Source organism: Eschrichtius robustus, chromosome 4, assembly GCF_028021215.1.
Source record: "Eschrichtius robustus isolate mEscRob2 chromosome 4, mEscRob2.pri, whole genome shotgun sequence".
NCBI classification, from domain to species: domain Eukaryota; kingdom Metazoa; phylum Chordata; class Mammalia; order Artiodactyla; family Eschrichtiidae; genus Eschrichtius; species Eschrichtius robustus.
In genome coordinates, this window is record NC_090827.1 from 18754761 (window position 1) to 18779280 (window position 24520).

Here is a 24520-nt window from a genome sequence, read left to right on the forward strand (position 1 = left end):
GAAGCTAGAAATTTAACTTTTCATGTGACATCTGTTTTTTAAATGGTGGATTACATTTGCTTCTTTAGCACTGTACAAGCTAAACAGAATGTGTCCTCAGGTCACATCCTTTCCAAGAAACACCAGTTTTAAACTTATGAATTAGAGTTATCCATTATAATAATACAAAATAGCTCTTATTCATCAAATGGCTTGCCTGTTAAACTTGAGCTAATAACAAATGTAGTCTTTATAGGGTCAGTAACCTCTATTTTTCTTACCCTCTGGTGGAATAATTTTTGAAGAGAAAATGTCCTAAATATGAACAGGAGAATTCATCTATCTGGGTAATCTACAAAATGAACAGTCAGTTCCTAACTAATTGAAATTTGACCATAATACACAGGTATCTGAACTGCATTAAGAAATCATTGGCCAGTTGTTCTTGTCACTTCCTTTTTCTTCAGCTTCATTTAGGCTTGGACACCTGAGAAGGTGGGACAAAGCTAAGTGGGAGAATGGTTTAGAAAGACAAGTGAAAGAAACTAGTTGTGAAGTTATTATGGCAGCTTTGGATATAAAAGAATTAGGCTTGTTATGCATCTAAACTAGTTGTTTATCCTTTGAGGAAGTTCTTCAAAAATCTGTACAAAAGCTTATCAGATGGCAAAATGGTCTTCAAAAACATCACAGTCTAATCCAAAGGAGATTGTGATTGAATCTCTATAATAGGATGTCACACTGTGTAGGGAGGTGTACTGAGAAGGTAATGTTAGCAACACGCAGAGTGCACGGTCTAAATGCGTGATATATTTCTTTTGTAAGGGTAGGTTTTTTTTTTCCCCTGGTGTGCAAGTATTCCCAAGAAATAGCTTAGATACTTTAGAAAGCTATTTTAACTTTTCTCAGAACATCATTCGAGCAGTGGTGTTTTTGTTCCAGTATTCTAAAAGCTGCAATTTGAATGCAGCTTTCAAAACTTATTAGATAAAATAGAAGTAAACTTATCTTTAGTATTTTAAAGGAACAAATGCCAGACTTGTAACGATCTTTCCTCTGCTTCCTTTTACTTTTGTCTGTCATGGGGATCATAGTTTGTGAAGTGGTTCTTTTTCTCCATAATGCTCTTTAACTTAAATTATATCCTTTTTTGTTTTGCATAAATATTAAGCATCTTTGTTGTTGTATCAATTATTTACTTACTCTTTTCTTTAAAATATGTGTTGAAAGACTTTCCAACTTAATGTTAGGTCTTCTTGGTTAACTTAAGATCATTTGGTATTGATCCTGTCCATCTGTATGAGTCACTGAGCCAAAAAGCAGTAGAGCTTTTTGAAACTCAGGAGGTGCTTTTTATTCGCACTGATAAATGAAATTCCTTTTTATGTGTATTTACTATTGAATTCCAGTACACAAGCCTGTGCTAGTTTCTGAGTAGAATAGTTGAGTGATAAATACCTCCTTATTACTCTAACCGAAAAATTAACTCTACCCTTGGGCCCAATAACTTAAGCCTCATTTGTCGTTAGGGAGTTATTCTTTAGCTTCATAGATAAAATTTTTTTAAACAGAGAGAGGTAAGAAAGTACTGAAATGGTAACAAAGACCCACCAACATAGTTTCTCTAATAAGAACATTTTCAAATTGTTTATTAGTCCTAAAGGTGACTTGGCACCAGGCTGAGACTTAGGATATCTTGATTCCTGTCCATATAGTGGACGACTCTGAGCATATCAAATCTTTGAACACATTAAATAGGAAATCAAGTTTCTTAAACACATGCCAGAAAGATAGCTATAATGAAAACACTCAGTAAAGGCATTTTTATACCCTTTGATAAAACTATATAAAGCTCAAGGTTCATGAGTTTTAAAACTTTTGAACCAGCTCAAGACTTTAAGCTATGAGCTAGATATATTCTTTTGTTTCCCCACTGGTGAAGCAATTAAAACTTTCTATATTCAGACAAGTAAGTTTGGAATATCTGAATAGAAAAAGTTATAATTGCTTAGCTAGAAAAGTTGTATCAATAATATTGCTAAATAAAATCATGTTTAAATAGAATAACAAACAAAACTTTGTTTAGTAAAAATCATTTCAAATTTTTCCTTTGGGGAAAAATCATACCTGTTTTTCACATGGCGAAAAAGCACTCTTCAGTCCTGTGGCCCTCCAAAATATTCTGAGTATTTGACAGCTGTGGTTAGAGACAAGCGTATTGACAGTTCGATGTTCAGTTTGAGGAAATGTGAACTTCCTGTATTTTCTTTATGTAGTTACAGCAGGGGTCCCCAACCCCGGTACCGGTCTGCGACGGCCTGTTAGGAACCGGGCCTCACAGCAGGAGGTGAACAGTGGGCAAGCGAGCCCTTCTAAAGCGACTAACATAATATACACAGTCTATGATGGGCTTCTTCATGTGACCAGTGTCATATATATGATATACGTATGTGTATGTGTATATATAGATATATGTATATACATATGATTTTTACAAATAGAGCTGATTTTTCTGTGGTATCTTAATAACTCCTTATTATCGAAAGAGTAATTTCTCTTTTTTTATGGTTCCTGAAATCTCTCTGCGATACTATCATGATAATTCTCACATTTATTTGCCACACGGACTTGTGATAACTGAACTATGGTTGAAGGGAGGCCATCTGTGTGATTTAAGGAATGCAGCTCATGGAGTATCAGAGCATTTTAACAATTGAATTTAAGTATTAAGCCCAGTACTTAACTTCAGTTGTTTAAAATAGGCCTGTAAAGTATCTTCTCTCCTCTAATTTAAAGATCACTTAATATGTAATTACTTTTAGCTCCTTTCATTTCAACCAGCAGTTTCCCAATTCTAATAATACTCTTCCTAGTGAACTCAGCCAGTAACTTGGCTTACTTGATTTTTCTTCATGTTTAAAATAGGAAGAATAGAAATTAATAAGGAATAATCCTGATTAAAAACTAAAAACGCACTTTGGCCTGAGCTACTTGTTTATGTTTTGGTATTACTTCATTATAGGTAAGAAAGAATACTTCCTAGATGTTAGATGTTTAGAGAATGATTTGCTTTGCATGAGTGAGGAACTAGTTCCAAAGTTTACTTACTGTGGGTATAAGCTAGTTAATAATTCCATAAATTTCCTAAACACTGAAGACTTTTTGCCTAACTTTAAGGGGAAAAGACAAAACAAAGTGTGTTTTTACAATTTATTGTCTTTTTTTCTTAATTATATTAATTTTCCTATATACTATTTTCATGTATTTTTCTGTTCATAAAGGCATGGGAGATGTACTTTAAGTTATATCTTTTGAAGCCTGGTTTGTCAAATTAAAGTACTCTAGTATGTTAAGGTGTGTTAAAGACTTACTGTACCCCTGAAAAGTTTTTAGGTTTTAAAAAATAATAATACTAGAATTCTTTATTTACTAACTGCTGTTCTCTCTAAAAAATTTCTGAATTTTTACTATTTGTCCAACAGAGCTTTCTAATCAATCTGAAGTAGGTTGCATTCATGAAGTTCTGCTACAAATGTCATTTTAAACAAATTGTTTTATTGACGTACAGAGCAGTTAGTTGTTCTTGTGCCTCCTGCTAATTCTGCCTATTAAATTTGACCAATTAGACTAGGTTAGCTCTTCATCATAATCCTCCTAAACAATTACTATAATAATGCTGTTATTTAATGGACGGGCTAAGAACTTGGTTTTTAGTAGAGGTGTACCAAATGCATATTTTGGTTTAATTCCACATAGACAAGTATTAGCGTTAATATTCAGCTTTGGCCATTATAGAATGAACTTCTGCATGCAAGAATTGGAAATTTTATCACACAAAAAAAATGAAATGATTGTTATAGTTTTTTTTGTTAATGATTTAAAGTTTGGCATTATATTATAGAAATAATACTCTTTGCAGCATTTTCAGCTTCTGGATTATTTTTATAATCATGACAGTGCATTTAGCATTGTGATACTAAATAATCAATTTTAACTGAGGACAGTGGAGTAACAAAATATGTTTGGGGTTCTTTATTCTCTAACATGTTTTTCTTCATTTGCTTTATGTCTTGATTGAAGATGACTAATCATGGATGTTATTGAATATTACTTTCAAGAATTTTCTCATAGTGAAAATTTAAAGAGACAGAGTTGGCTTTCTGATTTTAACTCATCCTCATAAGATGTAAAGAATTCTCAAATTGGACTTTTTCCTGAAAGATTCATGGCCTGAATGGAATTAAGTAACTAAAAATCAAAAACAACTCCTAACATTTATCTTATTTTTTGTTGTAAATTATAAAGAGAGTAGATAATATAATCTCTATTATTCTGCCTTGATTTAATTTTTACATTTGTGTAGCTTTCACCCTCATTAGTTATTGCCACATTTTAATATTGCAGTATAAATACACATTTACATTTCAGCTAATAGAATTTCAACACGTGAAACACATTGGGAGATTTTTCTCTGAACATGAAATGCTTACCTATATTTAAAAATGAATATTTAGATAGTAAAGATAAAACTGAAAGACCAGGCCTTTTTTTTATTTTTGATGTTACACTGGTTGAAATATGATGGTATCAAGCACATGATCATTGACTATGGACAGATTTGTCAGTGATAGAAATGACATTGAAGTAAGCGTTCAGGTGTTTGACCTTCAAGAGCTGAGGCAAAAGCCAGAGATGAATAATGGATTTTGGCCAAATATCAGTGCATCTTTAATTCAGACCATTTAAAATATTCATTCAGTGAGAAGCTCAGGGCAGAAAAGTATCATATGTAAACTAACTTGTGTAAAAATTAATAACCCTGTTTTCTAACTACAAATAAGTCCAGTTAACAGCAAACTGCCTATATTTTATTTACTGAAAAAAATTTTTAATTAAATATTTGAAAAATGTTTCTTGAAAAGAAATTAGAAATCTTTGGGTTATATAGATATTTCTTGTTAACACAGTTTGTGTGTTGCAAATAACTTCTATGAATTTTTAAAGTGTAAAAAATTTAATCATAATAATGCTCCAGGGTAACTAGTATTATTTGGGTTTTTGTTAAAACCAGTAAATCCTTTTGTAAAACAGAATTTTCATGTTTTTAAACGCATATGATTATAAGATATACATGTCGTCTGTAAATTAACCTGGCAATTAGCTCAATTTGCTATACAAAAACTTAGGCTTAAATTTATACTTACAGTAGATGTGGCCTTTCAGCAATGCCCTATGAGAGCCGAGACTGGATTTATTTCTCCCAATAAGAGCTATGTAAGCAACAGCTGGAAGTAGTCCTCGTCTAAAAAAACAAAAAACAATTTTAACTTTTAAAAGACCAGTTTGCTTCTGAGATGAAAGCACAGCGTTTTCTTAATCAGAGTAGATGTATATGTAGAAATTTTTGTAGCAGTATTCATTATAACAAGAGTTGATCTGTAGTAAATAATTTAACCTGAAGTGAGTCTACGGAAAAAGTTATCTGCTGGACTAAGACATAATCATTCTAGATGTCATTGGATTGAGAACAGCAAATGGGTAGGCCTCTTAATAATAAAACATTTTTCCTTTCTCTTGTGATTTGCTTTGAGGTTTTCCGTTGTTGCTGTGTTTTACATCATACTCACTCACGTACTTTCGTCAGTTATCTCTAGAACTTTTACGAAAGGGAAATTTTGCTCTGTAGAGACTTTTATTTTCAGAACCCAGAAAAAAACTTTTTCATTTTTTATTGTTAACTTTTAGAAAGCAAGAAATGTGTAAATGTATTGTTTTTAAACCTCTCATATTCTCAATACTAATGAATCTTGATTCTCTTTTTTTTTTCTTTGAAATGGCTGTTTGTCATGGAAATGTACAACCTGGGTCTTAAATTATAGAGGTAATCTGGGTGCAAAACATATAATGCAGGTTTTGTGTAAAGAGGCCTTTCAAAATCATTGATTTGAAGTTAATTTTAAACAGCTTAAATATTTTTGGTTTTATATCTCAGCACTAGGTTTAGAATAAAAATTCTTCACTTTCCTGATCAATCAACAAAAAGATAGTAAGTCATAAGTAACTGAAAAGGAAGTCTTTACTTGTACCTGCACATGTGTATGTATAAAGTTTTTAACCACAAACCATCCTCTTGGTTGCTGTATTTAAGTCAGTTTACTTTTCAACATTATAATAGATAGAGCTGCAACTTGCTTCAACTTGCAAGTTCTACTTCACTGTTACCTCATTTCTAATTTTTACTTTTTATATATATTTTTGGAAATATAGATGTGCCGTTAGTAAAGGGCAATTTTCTTCCATCTTTACGATGCCCAAATGATTTTTATCCAAATTGTATTAGAACTTCTCATCAGGATTTACATTTGCTTGTTTTTATTGTTTCAACTGTATATAATTAATTCGACTGTAGATGAGGTTTTTATGCAAGCCTGTAAATAGGAAATGTTGTACTCTTTATACTATAAATAATATACATACCAAATAGACATACTAATGTAAAGACTGTATATTTTGAATTGTGTGTGTGTTATTTTGACACAGTTTCATCATTAAGTCCTGTTTATCAATAAGCTTATTGTCTATAAGGGCCATTTCTTAGGAATAAGATAAACGTGTTACAATCTTCTTAAGAAAGCTATTCTTTTTAGTAATTGATCAACATAACTTCAGTTGAGTTACTGCAATTCTTGGCATACATTTCTGGACCTATAATCTATACCAACGTTTTAAACATTAAACTTAAAACTCAGGGGGAAAAAGGTTCTTCAACTTGAGATCTTCTCTCCAGATCTCCATTCTTTGGAGTTTCCATGTGTGTGACCTGAAGAACTTGGAACCATTGAAATTCAAATGTAGGTAGGTAAGTGTTCACACCAGCGCATGCGTTGATTGCCTTATATTTCTTTGTATATGCATCTGTATTGCACCCCCTCAGTGCCTTTCTTCCTCTTCCTCCCCATAGATCATGCAGGGCCTGTGTCATCTTGATATTATGTAATTTTGTAATTCTGTATTTTGGTCAGTATTTGTCTGTGTTGTGTGTCAGGAGCAATTTTTTAAAGTCTTCAGACATTTATGACATTGTGCTGTCTAAAGACTGTCTTTCACACGTAAGTGTTTGCTGTGTATGGGCCTTGGTTGCATTTTTGTGAATTGTGTTTGTTGAGCTCTGACAACATTCCCTTGGAGTTGCTGGTATTCTTTGAAGGATGCAAAAAGTCTCAGTCTTGAATTATGTTGCTTATTTTCTCAGATCTAGAGAATGTGAACTATTTCTGGTTCTAAGGATTTCTTCCAGTTAGTCTTTAATTTAAAAGTCATATTCCCGATACAATTCACAATAGCATGAGTGTCAGCTACTATCCTTTGAAGTCTATTCAAAGCTTTCTTTGGGCGATAAGAAAAAGTGATTCAACTTAATCATTTGCTTCCAGCAATAAGTACTAACACTAATTTATTCCACACAAACAGGACCTCTACTTAACCCTCAAAAAAACTATTTATTGATGACATAGTAAGTTGTAACTGAAATAGGCAAACAGATCTAATTATGAAATATTTTCCTAGGCTTAAGTAGAATTTCTACTCACATAAGCCAAATGAGATGTTCAGGTGCTTAATTAATGTTATTTCGCTCAAAGTATCTGAGTATCGCAATCTAGGATTCCTACCGTGCTTTTAATTTTAATTTTTTTCTATTGTCACATCTGCCAAGCATATCATTGAATTTCAGAATCTCTTTTTCCATATTGTTTTTTCCAATTCCTATAAAAATCAGGTAATCTGTTGGCAGTGGTTCTTAAACTTTTGATCTCAGGACTCTTTCAGACACTTAAAAATTACTGAAGATTTCAAAGAATTTTTGTTTATATATATGGGTTATATCTATCAATATTTACTATATTGGAAATTAAAGTGAAGACAGTTTTTAAAATTATTTAGTATTGCATTTTACTATCTTAACCTACCATTATAGGTTAAGATAAATAGCATGTTTTTATGAAAAAATAACTTGAAAAATTTTTTTAAAAATTGCTGAGAACAGCATTTATTTTACTGTGAATGTGTGATGGTAAAGAATACGACTACTAATACAATTTGGTGCCACTGACTGCGTTCATTCTAATGCCCCAGCAGTTTTGCCCACTAATTTTTTTGTACCATCAGTGCAAATGTCAAAAATCTTGGTATTTTTATGGAAGTAGTTTTGACCTGGTGATCTTCTGAAAGGGTTTTGGGGACTCCACTTTGAGAACCATGTTCTAGGATGCTTGCTTATCTTGAAATGAAAATTTTTACCAACCTGTTTGAGTAAAGTTTTATTCCCTCTTCTGGGCCTCCATTATCAAAGGAGAATGACTTGCCTGTAATTGGTATGAACAGATTTTAGAGTTACTTGAGTATAATTTTTGTTTTAGTTACCATCATAGAAATGGATATAAAAGAAAGCACCCGAGTGGTCCAAAATGAGGTCTGTCCATTGGATGACTATATATTTTTCTCTTTACTTGTGTGTGGTATGTGTGTTGTATGTGAGTATACAATCAGTTTGGCTCCTGGGTAGCTTGAAAACACATTTTCATGAAGCAGTGTGATTTTCATGAATTACGGCAATTCACACCATATGCCATTGGGCTATGCTACTTTTTCTGCTGATCTACCACAATTTCAAATATTACTGTTTCAATTTGTATGCCACAGATTGTATGAAACTCTGTAATATTTCTTAACCTTTTGTCCCTCTTATCCCTGGAACCAAAATTCATAATATTGTAAAATTAGAGAGCATTAGAGATGCTAAGTTAAGAGAACATGAAGAACATCTAAGTGGCATTCTCCTGTTGAGTTATCTCCTTCACAAATTTTGTTATTCCTCTAATGTCCCTGGACTGTTGGATTTTTATAGTTTGGACCAGTAGTACTGAGGGGGTGTGTGATGCTTACATATATGCAAACATATAGTGGAGTCTGACTCACTCAATGCATGCGCTAGTGCTCACGCTTACGTACCTGAAAATTAATGATTCAGTAGCTCTGCAGTATTTGAAGAGGTAGTCAAAATGAATAAATAAATAAATAAAGTTTAAAATACTGCTAAAGAACAAGAATCTGCAGAGGTGGTCCAATAGTAAGGAACTCTATCTACTGGTAAGTAACCAAAGTAATTTCTAATTTGGAAAGCTTCTTGGTACATGATCTTTAAAAATACTATAACCACGTTACAATATTCTACAAATATAACACACAGGTAGAATACTATAATAGATATAATACTATAGGTATAACAAGTAATTTGCCTGTAAGATAATATAAGTATTGTGAGTCATTCATTAATTACTAAGTTGTAGAGTTAGAAAAAAATATTTAGCATCAAAAGCATAAAAACAAATCATTTAGTTGAATATGTTCTTTTATATCTACTTTTAGAACAGACTTCATAATTCCATTGCAAATTTTGAAATTGTTTTAGACTATTTGAACTCTAAATGTAAACTTAACTTTGTCTCAGGCCTTGTTTCCTATTCTTGTTTTGGTAATAGACCCCTTTCTAGTATAGATGGTCCCCACAACCGAGCCAGATAATATCCATAATTACCGTCAGTTTTCAGGGCTGATAAGCCTCTGTTGGCTGTCTCTTCATACTTCACTCTAAAAGCAGGAAAAATTAAGTACAGAGACCTCCGGGCAAGTAATCAATTGGCATGTGAGACAGCTCAACCTTGCCTTTATGTTCTTTCCTGATGGTTAAGAACTATGAATAGTGACAAAGAGATTAGTACGCAAACTCCGTCAAGGGATGCATGCTATGAGGAAAATGTGTTCTGTAAGAAACAGATTTTTAATCTTTAGATTCCAAGTAGGTAACTTAAAAGAATTTGGAGAAAATTATTAACTTGAAAATGGCATATAACTTTTAAAAGGAAAAGAAAAAAATTTTGAAGACATTCCTTTATCTTTAGATGAACCAGTTATTAACAGTAATAGTGTTTTGCATAGGCATGTGAGTATTTATGTCTTTCTTCTTAGCTTATTCTAAGAGGCAGTACTTCTGGTTTTCATTTTGGTTTATTTACCTTCAACTCTACTGCTACAGGTATTCTATTATCATTGTTCATGAAGAGCCATTGTGGAAATCCAAGGTATATTAAGTACTTTAAAACCAATTAGCTTCTTAGAAAATGAAGGCAAGCAGTGATGACAAAGCCATATTGACCTCATTCTCTTTACCTCTCAAGCCAAATTTTCTTTTCTTTACTAAGATGATTGTCACTGTTATTAAATAAAACTTTGAAAAGAAAAATATTTTAAGTAACCAGATTTTTTTTCCTTGTTAAAACTACTTTCCTTCCTAACAGTCATCAAAGAACACTCTGCTGCAAATAAACAATAATCTGTGTGTGTTATATACTTTTCATTCTTTATTATGAAGCAACTATTTTTAAGGGATTCTAAGATTTTTATCGTCTTAGTCTTTATTAAAATTGCTTTTTTTCTTACGCTTTTCATATACTCTGTGACATCCTGTAATGCAAATGTTACTTTGTCTAACCTTTTAACTTAAAAACCAGTGGTGGTGTTTAATTATTTATACATTTTAAAACCTGCTCTGTAAAGATACAAGACCATGTTTTAAAAAAAATTAGTGATTTGACATCTTATTTGAATTATTTTCATTTCTAAATTTCTTTTAATCATTGAAAAGTTTTAAAATTCAACTCTTCTGAACTAATGTCTTAAACATTTTCAAGACAGTTTTATGAGTGGACTTAATCTTGCTTTACTCTAATTGAAGTAGTGTTGAGTTTGCAATAGGGAGAATAAGAGATGTTTTCTTCTTTCTAATGTCCATTTAATACATAAACACTTTTTTTGTGTTTTGTTGTTTTTTTTTTTTTTTTTACAGATTCCCTTCAAGCTCAGCTTATCAACATGGGTGTTATTCCTACCTTAGTTAAATTACTGGGCATCCACTGCCAAAATGCAGCTCTTACAGAAATGTGTCTTGTTGCATTTGGCAATTTAGCAGAACTTGGTAAGTCCTAGTCATGAGTCAAAAATGTAATTAACTTATTAATGTACTTATAATAAATGTTCCTTTAGAGGTTAACCTGGGAATCTGTTTAGATTATATTAGTTTATTTTTTTGAAGCATTGTAGATACATTGTTTCAATGTTAAAAAGTGTAGATCCAATTACATCTTAGGATTGTATTGTTTATAATTGGAGCTAGTTTGCTTTCCTAATTGTTTTATGTATTAAGGTTTAAAGTTTATACTTGTATACTATTTAACGGAATTGAAAATTTAAAATGATCTCCACTTGACTTTAGTATTCTTAACGTGAGGGATGGTCTTAAAATCAAGTATTGTATTTCCAGGGCAAAAATAAGGACCTCATAATTTATTACATTTTGTATAAACTCTTTGCTTATCAGGTGAAAAGGAATCTAGCAGACTAAGGTTCTTCCCTCTCTTTTTACAAAATCCAAAAAAATAATAGAGAACTTTTTCATAAGAATATGTTTGTTAACAGGATTTGAAAAAAATATGAGAAATCCTTGAAAATCAGATGGCGGGCAGAAACAGACCAGGGCTGGCAACACAGCCCAGCCCTAACAGAGGGAGGACTGATGACCCCAGCATGCCCATCTCTTTTCCCTGTTTGATTTTTCTCTATATCATGTATGTTACCCTTCCTTCTTTTCTCTCCTCCCTCCCCATAATTCTTGATAGAAAGTTACAACTCCTGGTCTAAATCTACCCCACAACCATGTTCATAATAAATTGTTCATCATGGGGACAGTGAAACCAAATGATGTTTCATCATAGCTAAAATAATAGCTACATCAAACGAGTAAATCAATTCTATTAATATCCCCATTTTATAAATAAATAAGCAGAAGCACCAGGGCTCTAACCTTGGTTTTTCTAACTGAAAGCTCATCTCCTTGCACACTCATATTAAAATCTTGATTTCAGTACTTTACTTTTGCTTTGACTTCAAGTTAAGGGAATAGGGATTATCTATCAGAGTTAATTTTTAGAAGTCATTTTTATTCAGTGGGTAATCTCCTGGCATTTGTGAATGTTTCTTGTCTTCTCTTCTGCTTTTTTCTTTTTCATACTGTCTCATTATTTCCATCATTCAAGTAAGGCCAAGAATGAAAGAACATTCATTTACTGTTTTACAAGTTAGTTTCCGTTATTAAAATGGAATGTAGGAGTTTGTGTTTAGTATAGTTTGTAGAAATAAAACAGAAATTATGTTATAATCCCTGATAATGTCATAACCTTTGTAACAGAGACAGACACCACTTAATATGAGTTACCTGTGTTAAGGTGTCAGGATTTGTTTGGGAAATTGTATAGACCACCTCGATTCTGCATACAGGGAGACCTGGGTCTGTATTAAAAGATGGATATGCACCCAATTTAGTTTGGCCCAATTCCATACTCTGGTCCCAGCTGTTACTGCCCTTACCCCATATGGAGAAAGAAAGTATAAACGAGAAATACTTCTTTATTTACTAAGACGTCTATAGTATATATCATGAGTCTGTTATGCCCGTGTAATAGCTAGTTTATACATCAACACTGAAATAAAACATGTATGCCCCAGGATACATGTTTTCTCTTTTCAGTGTGGGCTTTATTGCCCATGAGTTAGCAAATCACCTAGTATTATTTTATTGACACAGGTAAAGATCAAGATCATATCACATTCATATCACACACTTCTGAATATGGCATATCATTAAATGCTAGAGTTACTTTTTGTCAAAATTTCTTAATAAAAATGTTAAATAGCAGAAATTTGTGTGGTTTTGCTCACTAAAGATATAATATAAAGACAAAATATAAAATAATTAAACAACTGCAAACTATTTCATAATTGGGGGCTGAAAAGGAATGTGCAGCTCTATCTTTTTATTCTCTTTCAGTCCTAGTTTATGTGCACACATAATTTTTCTATATTCACAATTATAGCATGAATCCAATTTTAAAGTTTGCAAATTTATTTAACATTATAGATTAAGCAGAATGGGATTTTTTCCCCTTTTTATTTGGCTCCACAATCTTTTATAAATAAAATTGTCTGCTTAAAATATTAGTATTTTGGGGGTTAGAGATGTTAGAATGAAAATCTGCACTTACTTTCACTCCCTTCTGGAAACCAACTAAAACTACAACAAAGAGATTCTTTTTTAAATGCAAAACCATCAAGGAAAAGGAAGCGGGGACCAAGTAAAGGGGATAACACAGAAACTTTTTAGAGCCCGGAAAGAAAAGCAAGCAGTAACTCACTTAGCAAAACTTTGAAATCTAAATCCTGAATTGGAAAACCAAGAACTAACCAGTTTGCTCCTTGGAATCTTCAAAAAGTTTAGGATTTGGTGGCATCAAGATTTCTAAACCTTCTTTCCCTTCCCACACTGTGGTAACTAGCCCTTCCCATCTAAGCAGAAGACTGTGTTTAGTCTCTGGAGAGACTAAAAATATAGAGGGTTTGTACACTGGGGACATCAGACTAAATGAAGTAAGAGGTACCAGAGTACCATTCTGAACACAGATTAAGTGAAGGTAGGTATGCTGAATTATCCCATTTGTCCTCTAGAACATGGACTTAAAGATACTTATGTTGGAGTTTCTCTACAAAAGAGCCATCTGACCTACAGGGAATCTTCAGTCAACAAGGCCACTCATAGATTGGCATTGACATATATACACTAATATGTATAAAATAGGTAACTAATAAGAACCTGCTGTATAAAAAATAAAATAAATAAATAAAACAAGGCCACTCCTACTCACAGATCCTAATCAGTTTTTAGAGCCCAGTTAATCAGTGGCAGACAGCTAGAGAGGTGAGGACAGCCTCTAAATGGAAGATAAATAAACAAAAAAAGGTAACTTGGAGGAAATAGAAACTCTGCAGGATGGGGGTAGGGGAAACTCGAACATGCTCAGATAAATGAGAAAAATGCTGTCATCACGAAACTAACAGGATGCTATTTTTAAAGAAAAGGAACAAATGTAAAAGCTAGAACATTAAAAACAATAGCTAAAATGAAAGGCAATAAAATGTATGGAGAAATATTTATAGATATAAAGCAAAAAACAAGGATATGGAAAGTAGAAGCGAAAATACAGATAGAGGATCAGACGAAGAGTTCTAGAAAGAGTTAAATAGGAGGAAATGGCCAAATAACTCAAGTACCACAAAACTAAAGTATATATTTCTCCAGATTAGAAGAATCTGTCAAATGCCTAGCCTAGCAGATGAAAATTAGGCCCCCAGACCATGGCACATCAATATGAAGTTTTAGAATAATGGAGACAAAGAGAATACTTTACAGACTTCCAGAGAGAGGGGAAAAAGTTACATTAAAAAGATTGTGAATCAGTAGACATCAGATGTATCAAAACAACACTGGTAACCAGAAGAAAATGGAATATTGCCTTCAAAAATTTGAGGAAAAATTATTTCCAATATAGAATTCTATATGCAAACCATCAGTCAAGTCTGAGGTTACAATAAGGACATTGTCAAACATGAATGTCTCAAAATTGGTATCCTACATCTTTCCTGGAAGCCACTGGAAGATGGATCCCACCAAAACAAGGGATATAAATAATAAGACTACATAGGAATCAGGAAACAAGAGATCCAACAGGAAAATAGGAGTTCCTAGTAGTATGGTGACATGAGAGCCCCAGATGGCCTATTTTCAAAGAGCAACCAGTCCAGATTGGGGAAATTCTTTACGAGATGAAATTGATTGAACACCTAAAGTGAACGAGCTTATTAAGAGAAAACTAGACAACTGATGGAGAGTTTGGAGTTGAACTAATGTAAGTACATTGAAAACTAAGTAAATGAGAAAAAAAAAATTCCTGGGAAATAAAAGTAATTCCAGGGCAAATGAAATAGTGTATCATTGAAACACCGATTATTGAAATAACCAAAATTACAGTATAATTACATTGAGAAGATGGAGGGTATTGTGGAGACAAGAAGAAAAGAAAGCTAGTGCTTCATCTTTCATAGTGGGAAGTCAATCAAAACTTAATATAAATACGTTATTTAAAGATTTGGAGGTAAATACCAGTGAATTAGCTAAAAGAGCTTTATGTGCTTATTTCTGAAGAAGAAATGGACAAGGGAGACTCGATTCTGCCGGAAGTGTAAGTATTAGGACTAACTCTTTAAACTCATATATAATTTTGATAAAAAAAAATAAACCCTTAGGAAATAAGCCTTCTTGCTAAAGGTCTGTTAAGGATCCATGGCATTTAATTCAAATATAATGTCCAAATCATAATTCACACTATCTTTTCTCTGTATCCACCTGCAGGATAAGTACAGGTTTTTTTCGTTAATTCCTATGTTAATCATAGTGCATTGTTTCCTTGTGCTGGCAAATGACCTGAATTACTTAGCAGCAGTGATTTGGTTTCAGTTTAATAAGTGGAAGAATAAAATATGGATTGGAAAAAAGAGTGCTAGAACTGTTATTTTTTGAAAAGAGTAATAGCACATAACTAGATAAATGATGCCTATCTACTTCACCTGTGATTTTATGTTTCATTTTATTTGAAGAATTGTCTGAAACAGAGGAGTAACCAGCAGCGTTAAGGAGTTAAATCAAACTAACCTCCTTTTAGGGTAAGGTGGGCTGACGTTTGTAAACTATGATTTCTGAGGGTTTAGGTAGCTTATTAGAAAAGACGCTTCACCCATACTCCTTTTTTTGTGGCACTAAAGAATCCTCCTCACAAGTCTTGGAGTGGATTCTCATCATTTTGGCATAGATCTGGTACATGTGCCAAAAGCAGTGCAACAGTGCAGTGACTCAAAACTGTATTAAGCCATATAAAAATTTATGTTTCTCCATTTTCTTTTAAAGTTGAATTTGTAATATTTTTTATTTGATATTGGCAGAGATTTACCAGACACTAGAGAGCAGAATATCGTTCTTACATTCATTTACTTGTTCTTTCAGTCACACATTCATGCAATCAATAAATTTCTTTTGAACACCTGCTCTCTACTGGGCACTATACTGTACACTGTATTTATGGTAGTTAAAATACTATACACCGTCCGTGCCCTCAAGGAGCTAATAGTTTAGTGGGTGAGATGGAAATTTATTTTTTAAATGAGTTTACAAATAAATAAGCATATTATTTTAAATTATGATAATTGCTAGTATGAGAAAGTAATTGAATGGGGTAAGGAACTAATTTAAATGACAGGCATAGACTCTAGGTGGGAAGGAGCATTTTCAGACAGTCAAAATTTCAAAATATTTATCTCCTATACACAGTACATAGTAGCTTTCTCAGGAAGCTGCTGGAGGATGCCTCCACCAAAACTAAAAATGTGAAGGTGAAAGGACATAGATAATAGAGTATCTGATACAGGAGGGAGAAGAAAGCATCCATCAAGGTAATGAAAAAGAAATTCCAGGATGTCAGCTGTGCCCCACAAACATGGAGAGCAACCAATCTAGGTTGGATTTGGTCAGAATTCTCTGAAAGAAACTTCTAGATAAATTGATAGGATATCTGATGCAGTGAAAGAAACTGAGAAGAGACTTGGAGAGAAATGGAATGGATTCTGGTTGTATTTTGGAGGTAGACTGATAGACCTTGGTTATTCTTTGGATGTTCAGTTGAGTGAGAACAAGTGAGCAGTGACCCCCAGGTTTCTGCCTGCATGGCAGATGGGTAGGTGGCATGTTCCTTCACTAAATTATGGAAGTCTGGAGGAAGAACAGATTTCAGGGGAGTATCAAAAGTCCGCTTTAGACATGGAGTTTGGATGCTAGAGAGATATTCAAATGGAGACGTCAAATGGCCAGGTAAATAAATAGCCTGGAGTCCAAAAGAGGGCTAGAGATATGATTATATAAGCATCAACATATAGGTGCTATTTTATGCTGTGGAAGAGGTTAGATTGCCTAGGGTGAGAGTAAGCCTCAAAAAGGTGAGAAGGCAAAGGATCAAGTCGCAAGGAACCATAATAGAATTTATAGAGGTCTGGTGGAGAAGGAGGCACAAGCAAAGGAGACTGCAGAATGTAGAGGTGGGCCAAAACTAGTTTGAGGTGGGTTTAGGAATGCATGTGAGTTGAGAAAGTAAAGACAGTGTATGTAGACAATGCTGTCAAGAAACTTGTTTGTGGAAGTGAACAGATTGGATGGTAGTGAATAAAAGTGGTGTAAAGGGAAGGTGTTTGTTTTTAATATTGCTATTTTTCTGTGAGAAATATTAAAGCACATTTAAATGGTGATGATGAGGCTCTAGAGTGAGAGGCTGGAGACGGTGAAGAGGCAAGAGGGAATGAGGAATTGGCCTTTAATAGAAAGACATGTCAGGGGCTTCCCTGGTGGCGCAGTGGTTAAGAACCCAACTGCCAACGCAGGGGACACAGGTTCAAGCCCTGGTCCGGGAAGATCCCACATGCCGCGGAGCAACTAAGCCTGTGCACCACAACTACTGAGCCTGCACTCTAGAGCCTGTGCGCCGCAACTACCGAGCCCATGTGCCACAGCTACTGAAGCCTGCGTGCCTAGAGCCCGTGCTGCGCAACAAGAGAAGACACCGCAATGAGAAGCCCACGCACCGTGACGAAGAGTAGCCCCCGCTCGCCGCAACTAGAGAAAGCCGCACGCGGCAACGAAGACCCAACGCAGCCAAAAATAAAATAAATTAAAAAAAATAAATAAATTAGAAAGGCATGTCAGGAAGAATGCAAAAGTATACCACTGTATTGGTGTAAAGACAAGTCACCTTTAATTCAGCCATGTAAAATGCAGTCTGTTATGAGTAATTTTTCTTCTTTGACTAAAACCCTTGAAACTATGAATTTATAATAGTAATTTTACTGTTGCTATGATTACCTATATGTAACGCTAGTGAACATTTATTTTATAGCCTTGAATAAAATTGGGCCAGAACATTTTCTTTAAAGACTTAGATGTTTTTCCTCTTCAGGGGCATTTTAAAAAGTGGTTTTGATTGTTCCTGTATTTGAAGCGTGTTTGTACTTATCAGTAATGGTAAAAAATGACCAAATATTGAAGGTAATAGAAAACAATTTCTGGGCTTAATTTTGTTTGCTTACTCTAAATTTTCCTCTTGTTTTTTGCAGAGTCAAGTAAAGAACAGTTTGCCAGTACAAACATTGCTGAAGAGCTGGTAAAACTCTTCAAGAAACAAATAGACCATGATAAGAGGGAAATGGTGTTTGAGGTTCTTGCTCCATTGGCAGAAAACGGTGAGAAAATAAATGCATCTCTTGATTTTTGATCATGTAGGCTTTTTCCATTTTTTTCTAATATTATTTAATTGCCAGCTATTTAACTCAAAATTCTTTTTTTTTTATTAATGATGTGATAAGTTTTATTTGGGGTATCTCTAACTTCAGCTACATTATCTACTGCATAACTATATCTACATTGGCCAAAGCTACTTTCCAAGTTTCTTTGATTTTATAATCTTGGCAAAGATGGTTCTGTATCTTACACATTCTTATGCCAATCTGGAAAAGGCAGCCGATAGGCTGAGCTCCACTTATGTACCCTTGCAGGGCAAAAAGGTCATAAAAGTTGGAGTACCAGGCCTACCAACAGTGTGAACACTGGTAAACTATTCCTGTCTTAGAGCAAAAAATCTTAAGGGATACACTCTAGGAATAAGAGGGAACCAGAGTAAGCAAACCATCCCATATAAATAATTTTTCAAATACAGTGTCTAGCACACAATCAAAGAGGACCAGACACATGAGGAGACAAGACATTTTAAGCAAGAATCAGCACAAAGAACAGGCAACAACAGCAAATCTCCAGATACTGGAATTATTAGACATTGACTCAAAACAGGTATGCTTATTATGTTCAGAGAGTTAAAAGCAAGCTTAAAAATTTTGGAAGGAAACTAGAAACTATAAAAAGTGGAATGAATAGCAGATTTGAAAAAGAAGCAATTGGAAATTCCTGAATTGAAAAATACAACCAAAATTAAGAACCTAATAGATGAGTTTAACAGCAGATTAAATATAGTTGAATTAGAGAACCAGTGAACTGGAAGATAGATTGGAAGAAAACCCAGAATGAAATACAGAGAAATAAAAGAACCAATATACATAAGAGAGAATAAGAGGTACAGAGTATAAAGTGAGAGGGTCTCATATACATTTTTTGGAGTCCCAGAAGGAGGGCAGATGGGAGGGCAGAAGTTTGAAGAAATTTTGTCAGAACCCTTACCAGAAATCAAAGTTCAAACCCTTACCAGAACCCTTACCAGAAATCAAATCAAACCCTTACCAGAAATTATGAAAGATGATTCAAAGATTCAAGAAGCCCAATGAATTTAAAACATGATAAAAAGAAATACACATTTCGATACATCATATTGAAATTGCAAAAAAAATAAAATGACAAAAATTTTAAAAGTAGCCAGGAAGAAAATAGATTACTTTAAAAGAGGCAAAAGTTTGACAGCTAACTTCTCGACAGTAGCAGTGAAAGCCAGATGACAAACATCTTCTGTGTGCCGAAAGAAAATAAATTCAATCTAAAATTCTAAACCCAATGAAAATACCCATCAAAACTGAAAGCAAAATGAAGATATTTTCAGGTTAGAAACTGTGAAAGTTCACCACCAATATACCCTTACTAAAGGAAATTATAAAGGATGTTTGTTAGAAAAAAGGAAAATGATTCCAAAAAAAAAAAGGAAACTGACTCCAGAAGGAAGGTTATAGGTGCAAGGGAGGAGAAGGAAGCAAAAAAACCCAGTAAATATGTATGTAAACTCATGAACGTTGACTATATAAAATAATAAAAATAATTCACTGTGAAGTTTAAAATGTATATGTGTATAATCTAAAATACACCACAGAATGAGTGTATAAATCTGGAGGGGGGTAAAAGTAGTTAAAGAGTCTCAAGACCCTTGTACTACATGGAAGAAAGTACTATTAGATTCTGGTGAATAAATGATTTCAAATTTTAAGGTGAACTAAAATAATTCTTAAAACCAGTGTGTAACTACCAAACAAATGGAAGGATTTATGGAAAGATTTTTTTTTGTTTTAATACCCCATCAATCCTAATTAACAGAAGAGCAGAGAGAAAAGGGAAAATGGAACGGGATAAAAACAGGGCAGAAAAAATATGCTAGATTTATGACACAGTATTTCATTAATTACATTAAATGTATGTGGCCTGAATGCTTTAGTTAAAAGACCAATCATTAACTGAATTTTAAAAAACCAGCTTTTTTTTAAACAAGCAATGCTTCTTAAGTATGAGGAGATTTAAAAGATTGAGATTAAAAAGATTGAAAAAAATATACTATTCAAACCTAAAAACGGCTGAGGTAGTCATATTAATATCAGATAAAATAGACTTTAATACTAAAAGACTTGGTAGAGATAAAGAAGGTGACTTTATCATGATAAAAGGTCCAATTCTTGGAAGCTATAAAAATGTACATTATCTCAAAAGATATGAAACAAAAATATTCAGAACTATGAGGCGCCCTAAATACCCACAAAAGCATTATAGAACAAACAGATCAAAAAATAGGAATATAGAAAATGTGGGCAACATGATTAAGAAAATTGATTTAATGGACATATTTTGGAACACTGCACCCTGCTTCAGAGCCCTTTCTTTTCAAGTACATATGAAACATTTAAAACATGTATACTTATGGAAAAAGTATCAAAGGATTGCAATCTTAGAGTATGTTCTCTGATCTAAGTGAATTACAATAGTAACTAATAATAAAAAGATAACTAGGAAATCCCCATTTGTTTAGATATTAAGAAATACACTTCAGATACCTCGGAGGTCAAAGAAGAATCATGAAGAAAATTAGAACTTTTTTCTAATAATGAAAATGAGAGCACTATCTCAAATCTTGTGTGTTGCAGGTAAAGCCATCCTTAGAGGGATTTTTTTTTTTCACTTTAAATGAATATAATAGAAAAGGTAAAAAGCTAACATTAGTGAGCTCAGTATTAATCTCAGGAATTGAGAGAGGGAAAACATAAATGAAACCCAAAGAAATTGCAATAGAAGGCAAGAAATACAGGAACCGAAATTAATAAAATAGAATATATGTAATACAATATAAGCATATACTTGTCAATGTTGAGTCTGAAAAGACATCATAAAACTGGTAAATCCCTAGTAGGATTAATCAGGAAAAAAAGAGAGAGAAAGCACAAATAACCAAAATCAAGAAAACAGAGATCTCACTACAGATCTTACAGATATTCAGAGAATGTTATGAAAATTTGATGCCAATACATTTTCAAGTATGGGTGATCTAGAATAGAAAAGCTGAGTAATCTTATCTTAAATTTTTTCCAGAATAGGAAAAGCAGATATACTCACCAATATATTTTGTGAAGCTAATAAAATACCAACAAAGACAATACAAGAATAAAAATTAAAGGCCAGTCTCACCATGAACATAGATCCAAAATTCCCATAAACTTTTAGCAAACAAAATCCAATAATATATTTAAAAATTAATCATCATACCAAATTGGATTTATTCTGGAAATATAGTTTAGTATTCCAAATGCAATCAATATAATTCATCACATTAAAACTTAATAAAGGGGAAAAACATATGATCTTGTCATTCAGAAAAAACATTTTATAAGATTAACCATCCTTCCATGATTTTTAAAAACTCTTTGCAAACCATCACTAGAAGAGAGTGAAAAGAATATATAACCAGAAGCCTATAGATAGCATCATACTGAGTGGTATAACAAAAAACATTTCCTTTTAAGATTGGGAATAAGAAAGGTCATCCCCATTTTTATTTCTTATTGTATTGTAGGAACTATCCAGTGCTGTAGAGTAAAAAAGAAAGAAAGAAAAGATATAGGAAAGAAATAAATAAAACTATCATTATTCATAGATATGATTATGTATATCAAAAATACAAAAGAATGTAGATTAATTTTTTAAATTAGAATTTGGTTGGGTGGCCAGGCAAAACAAAGAAAAACATCTAAAAACCCAAAGCATTGTATTTTTACATACCAGCAAAAACAGAAAATACATTTTTAAAAATACACTGTTTACTATAGTATAAAAAATGAAATATTTAAGGGAATTCCCTGGCAGTCCAGTGTTTAGAACTCCGAGCTTCCACTGCCAGGGACCTGGGTTTGACCCTTAGGGAACTAAGATCCTGCAAGCAGTGCGGCGGGGCCAAAAAAAAAAGGAATATTTAAAAATGGATTAATAAAAGATGTGTAATCTAAACAAGGTCTCTCTCCTTTTAGCCTTCTTCCTTAGCCCTTCCCCACCACTGTCTTCCTCAGGCACACCATTTACCAGACGATTCGACTTGAATGCATGCAATAGATGTGTTTGTGTATGCTTATGTGAAATTGTATGATATCGTTTCATGAATGTATCTGTTTATAATTTACACAAGTGACATTTTTCTGTAAGTTTCCTTGTATTCTTAACTTTTGTTGCTCAACAGTATGTTTTAAGAGTTAACGCAGGTATGCATAACATTATGTTATATAAGCCTACTTCACTTTAATTATTTATTTTATTTATTCTTAGTTGTCAACAACCCTCGTATCCAGCAAATACTGGATTTCATTGTTCATTTCTTCTTTGCTAGTTGTTCGAAAAGCAAGTGTTTCATTTGATTGAACTTACAGATGGAGAGATGACCCAGAGTCATTATCCCAGACAGCATTCCAATTCTGCAGAAACCAATACTGACCCAGACAAAGAAATTATTGAAGCCATAGATCTGTGTGCCATTTCTTTATGGAGATACCACATTTTGGATTTCTCTTTTTGTGAAATCTAGAGGTTGTGTTGCAATTTCAAGAAGAGGGTGGGACTGTATGAGACAATGACAGTCTTTTAACAGATACAATTTTGGTGTTATTCTTTTTAAAAAACTTTTACTGTTTAAGCAATAAATGGTTAGAATTGTTACTTTTTAATGTCATCTTGGAAATACCATCAAATGAAATTTGAAAATAAATAAATAAATAAAAGATGTGTAAGATCTCTGGCAGAAAACTGTAGAAAGTCATCAAGAGAAATTAAAATCTAAATAAGTGCAAAGCTATATCACTTTCATAGATTGGAACCCTCAATTTTGTGATGATCTTATATCTCACCATACTGATCTGAAGACTTATGGTGTTCTCATCAAAATCCCAAAGACCAAGAATAGCCAAGATACTGTGAAAGAGACTAAGGTAGCCGAACTGATTTTATTGCATAACGATAATAAAACTTCATTCTGATGAAACCGTAGTATTTAAAAGACAATGTGGTATTGGTTCAAAGATGGACAAGAAGACCAGTGGAACAGGATAGCCCGCAAACAAATGGATGCATTAGTAGGTATTTATTTAACTAAGAAAAAAAGGTGTCACTGCAAAACTATATGGAAAGGACAATCTTTTTAATAAACAGCGCCGGGAATGGAAAAAAATACAGTTGGAGACACGCATACAATCCCACTTCATACTATTTTTACTTTTTAAATCTTTTAAAATTTTTATTTATTTTTGGCTGTGTTGGGTCTTCGTTGCTGCGCGTGGGTTTTCTCTAGTTGTAACGAGTGGGGGTTACTCTTCATTGCAGTGTGCAGGCTTCTCATTGTGGTGGCTTCTCCTGTTGTGGAGCATGGACTCTAGGTGTGCAGGCTCAGTAGTTGTGGCTCGTGGGCTCTAGAGCTCAGGCTCAGTAGTTGTGGCACATGGGCTTAGTTGCTCAGCGGCATGTGGGATCCTCCCGGACCAGGGATTGAACCCGTGTCCCCTGCATTGGCATGCAGATTCTTAACCACTGCACCACCAGGGAAGTCCCAGTACTATTTTTTAAGTTTCATTTCAGATAGATTATTGACCTGAATGGAAAAGTTGAAACAAGAAAGTTTATCTTAAAATATGAGATAGGAGAATATCATCACAGCCTTGGAGCACAGAAAGTTTTCTTAAGTCACAAAAAGCTGTAACTATAAAGGAAAAACTGATAAATTTTGTTATTTTAAAAGTAAAAACTTTTATTCCTCAAAGGACACCATTAAGAGTGAAAAGCATGACAGTAGATGAGAATTTATTTACAACACATGTAACCAGCAGAGGGCTGATGTGTACAATATATAGAAAAACTCCCTCAAATCATTAAGAAAAATGTAGAAAACCCAGTGGGAAAGTGTGCAAACGATTTAAGAAGGCAAAAGATAAAATCCAAGTGGCTAATAAACACATGAAAATATGCTCAACTCATTAAAAATCAGGGACTGCAAAATAAAACCACAATAAAATACCACTGTATACTCACCGGAAAGTGATAATACCAAGTGTCGATGAAGGTGTGGAACAGTGGAAACTCATTAAGTGCTGATGGGAGTGTAAATTGGTACAATTTGGAAGACAGTATCTACTGAATTGGAGATATGCCTTGCCTGTGAGCCAACAATTCCGCTGTTAGGTGTATACCCAGAAATGGGTACATGTGCAC

The 24520-nt window shown here is 33.4% G+C and overlaps 1 protein-coding gene across 4 annotated transcripts in view; it reads left to right on the forward strand.

Moving 5' to 3' along the window:
• RAP1GDS1 (Rap1 GTPase-GDP dissociation stimulator 1) overlaps window positions 1–24520 on the forward strand; it is a 155688-nt gene that overhangs the window by 103425 nt on the left and 27743 nt on the right. For all 4 annotated transcript variants that reach the window (XM_068542468.1, XM_068542467.1, XM_068542469.1 and 1 more), the window contains 2 exons: window positions 10883–11011; window positions 18136–18261. In XM_068542468.1, the coding sequence (XP_068398569.1) occupies window positions 10883–11011; window positions 18136–18261 (255 nt within the window). The remainder of the gene's footprint in view (window positions 1–10882; window positions 11012–18135; window positions 18262–24520) is intronic.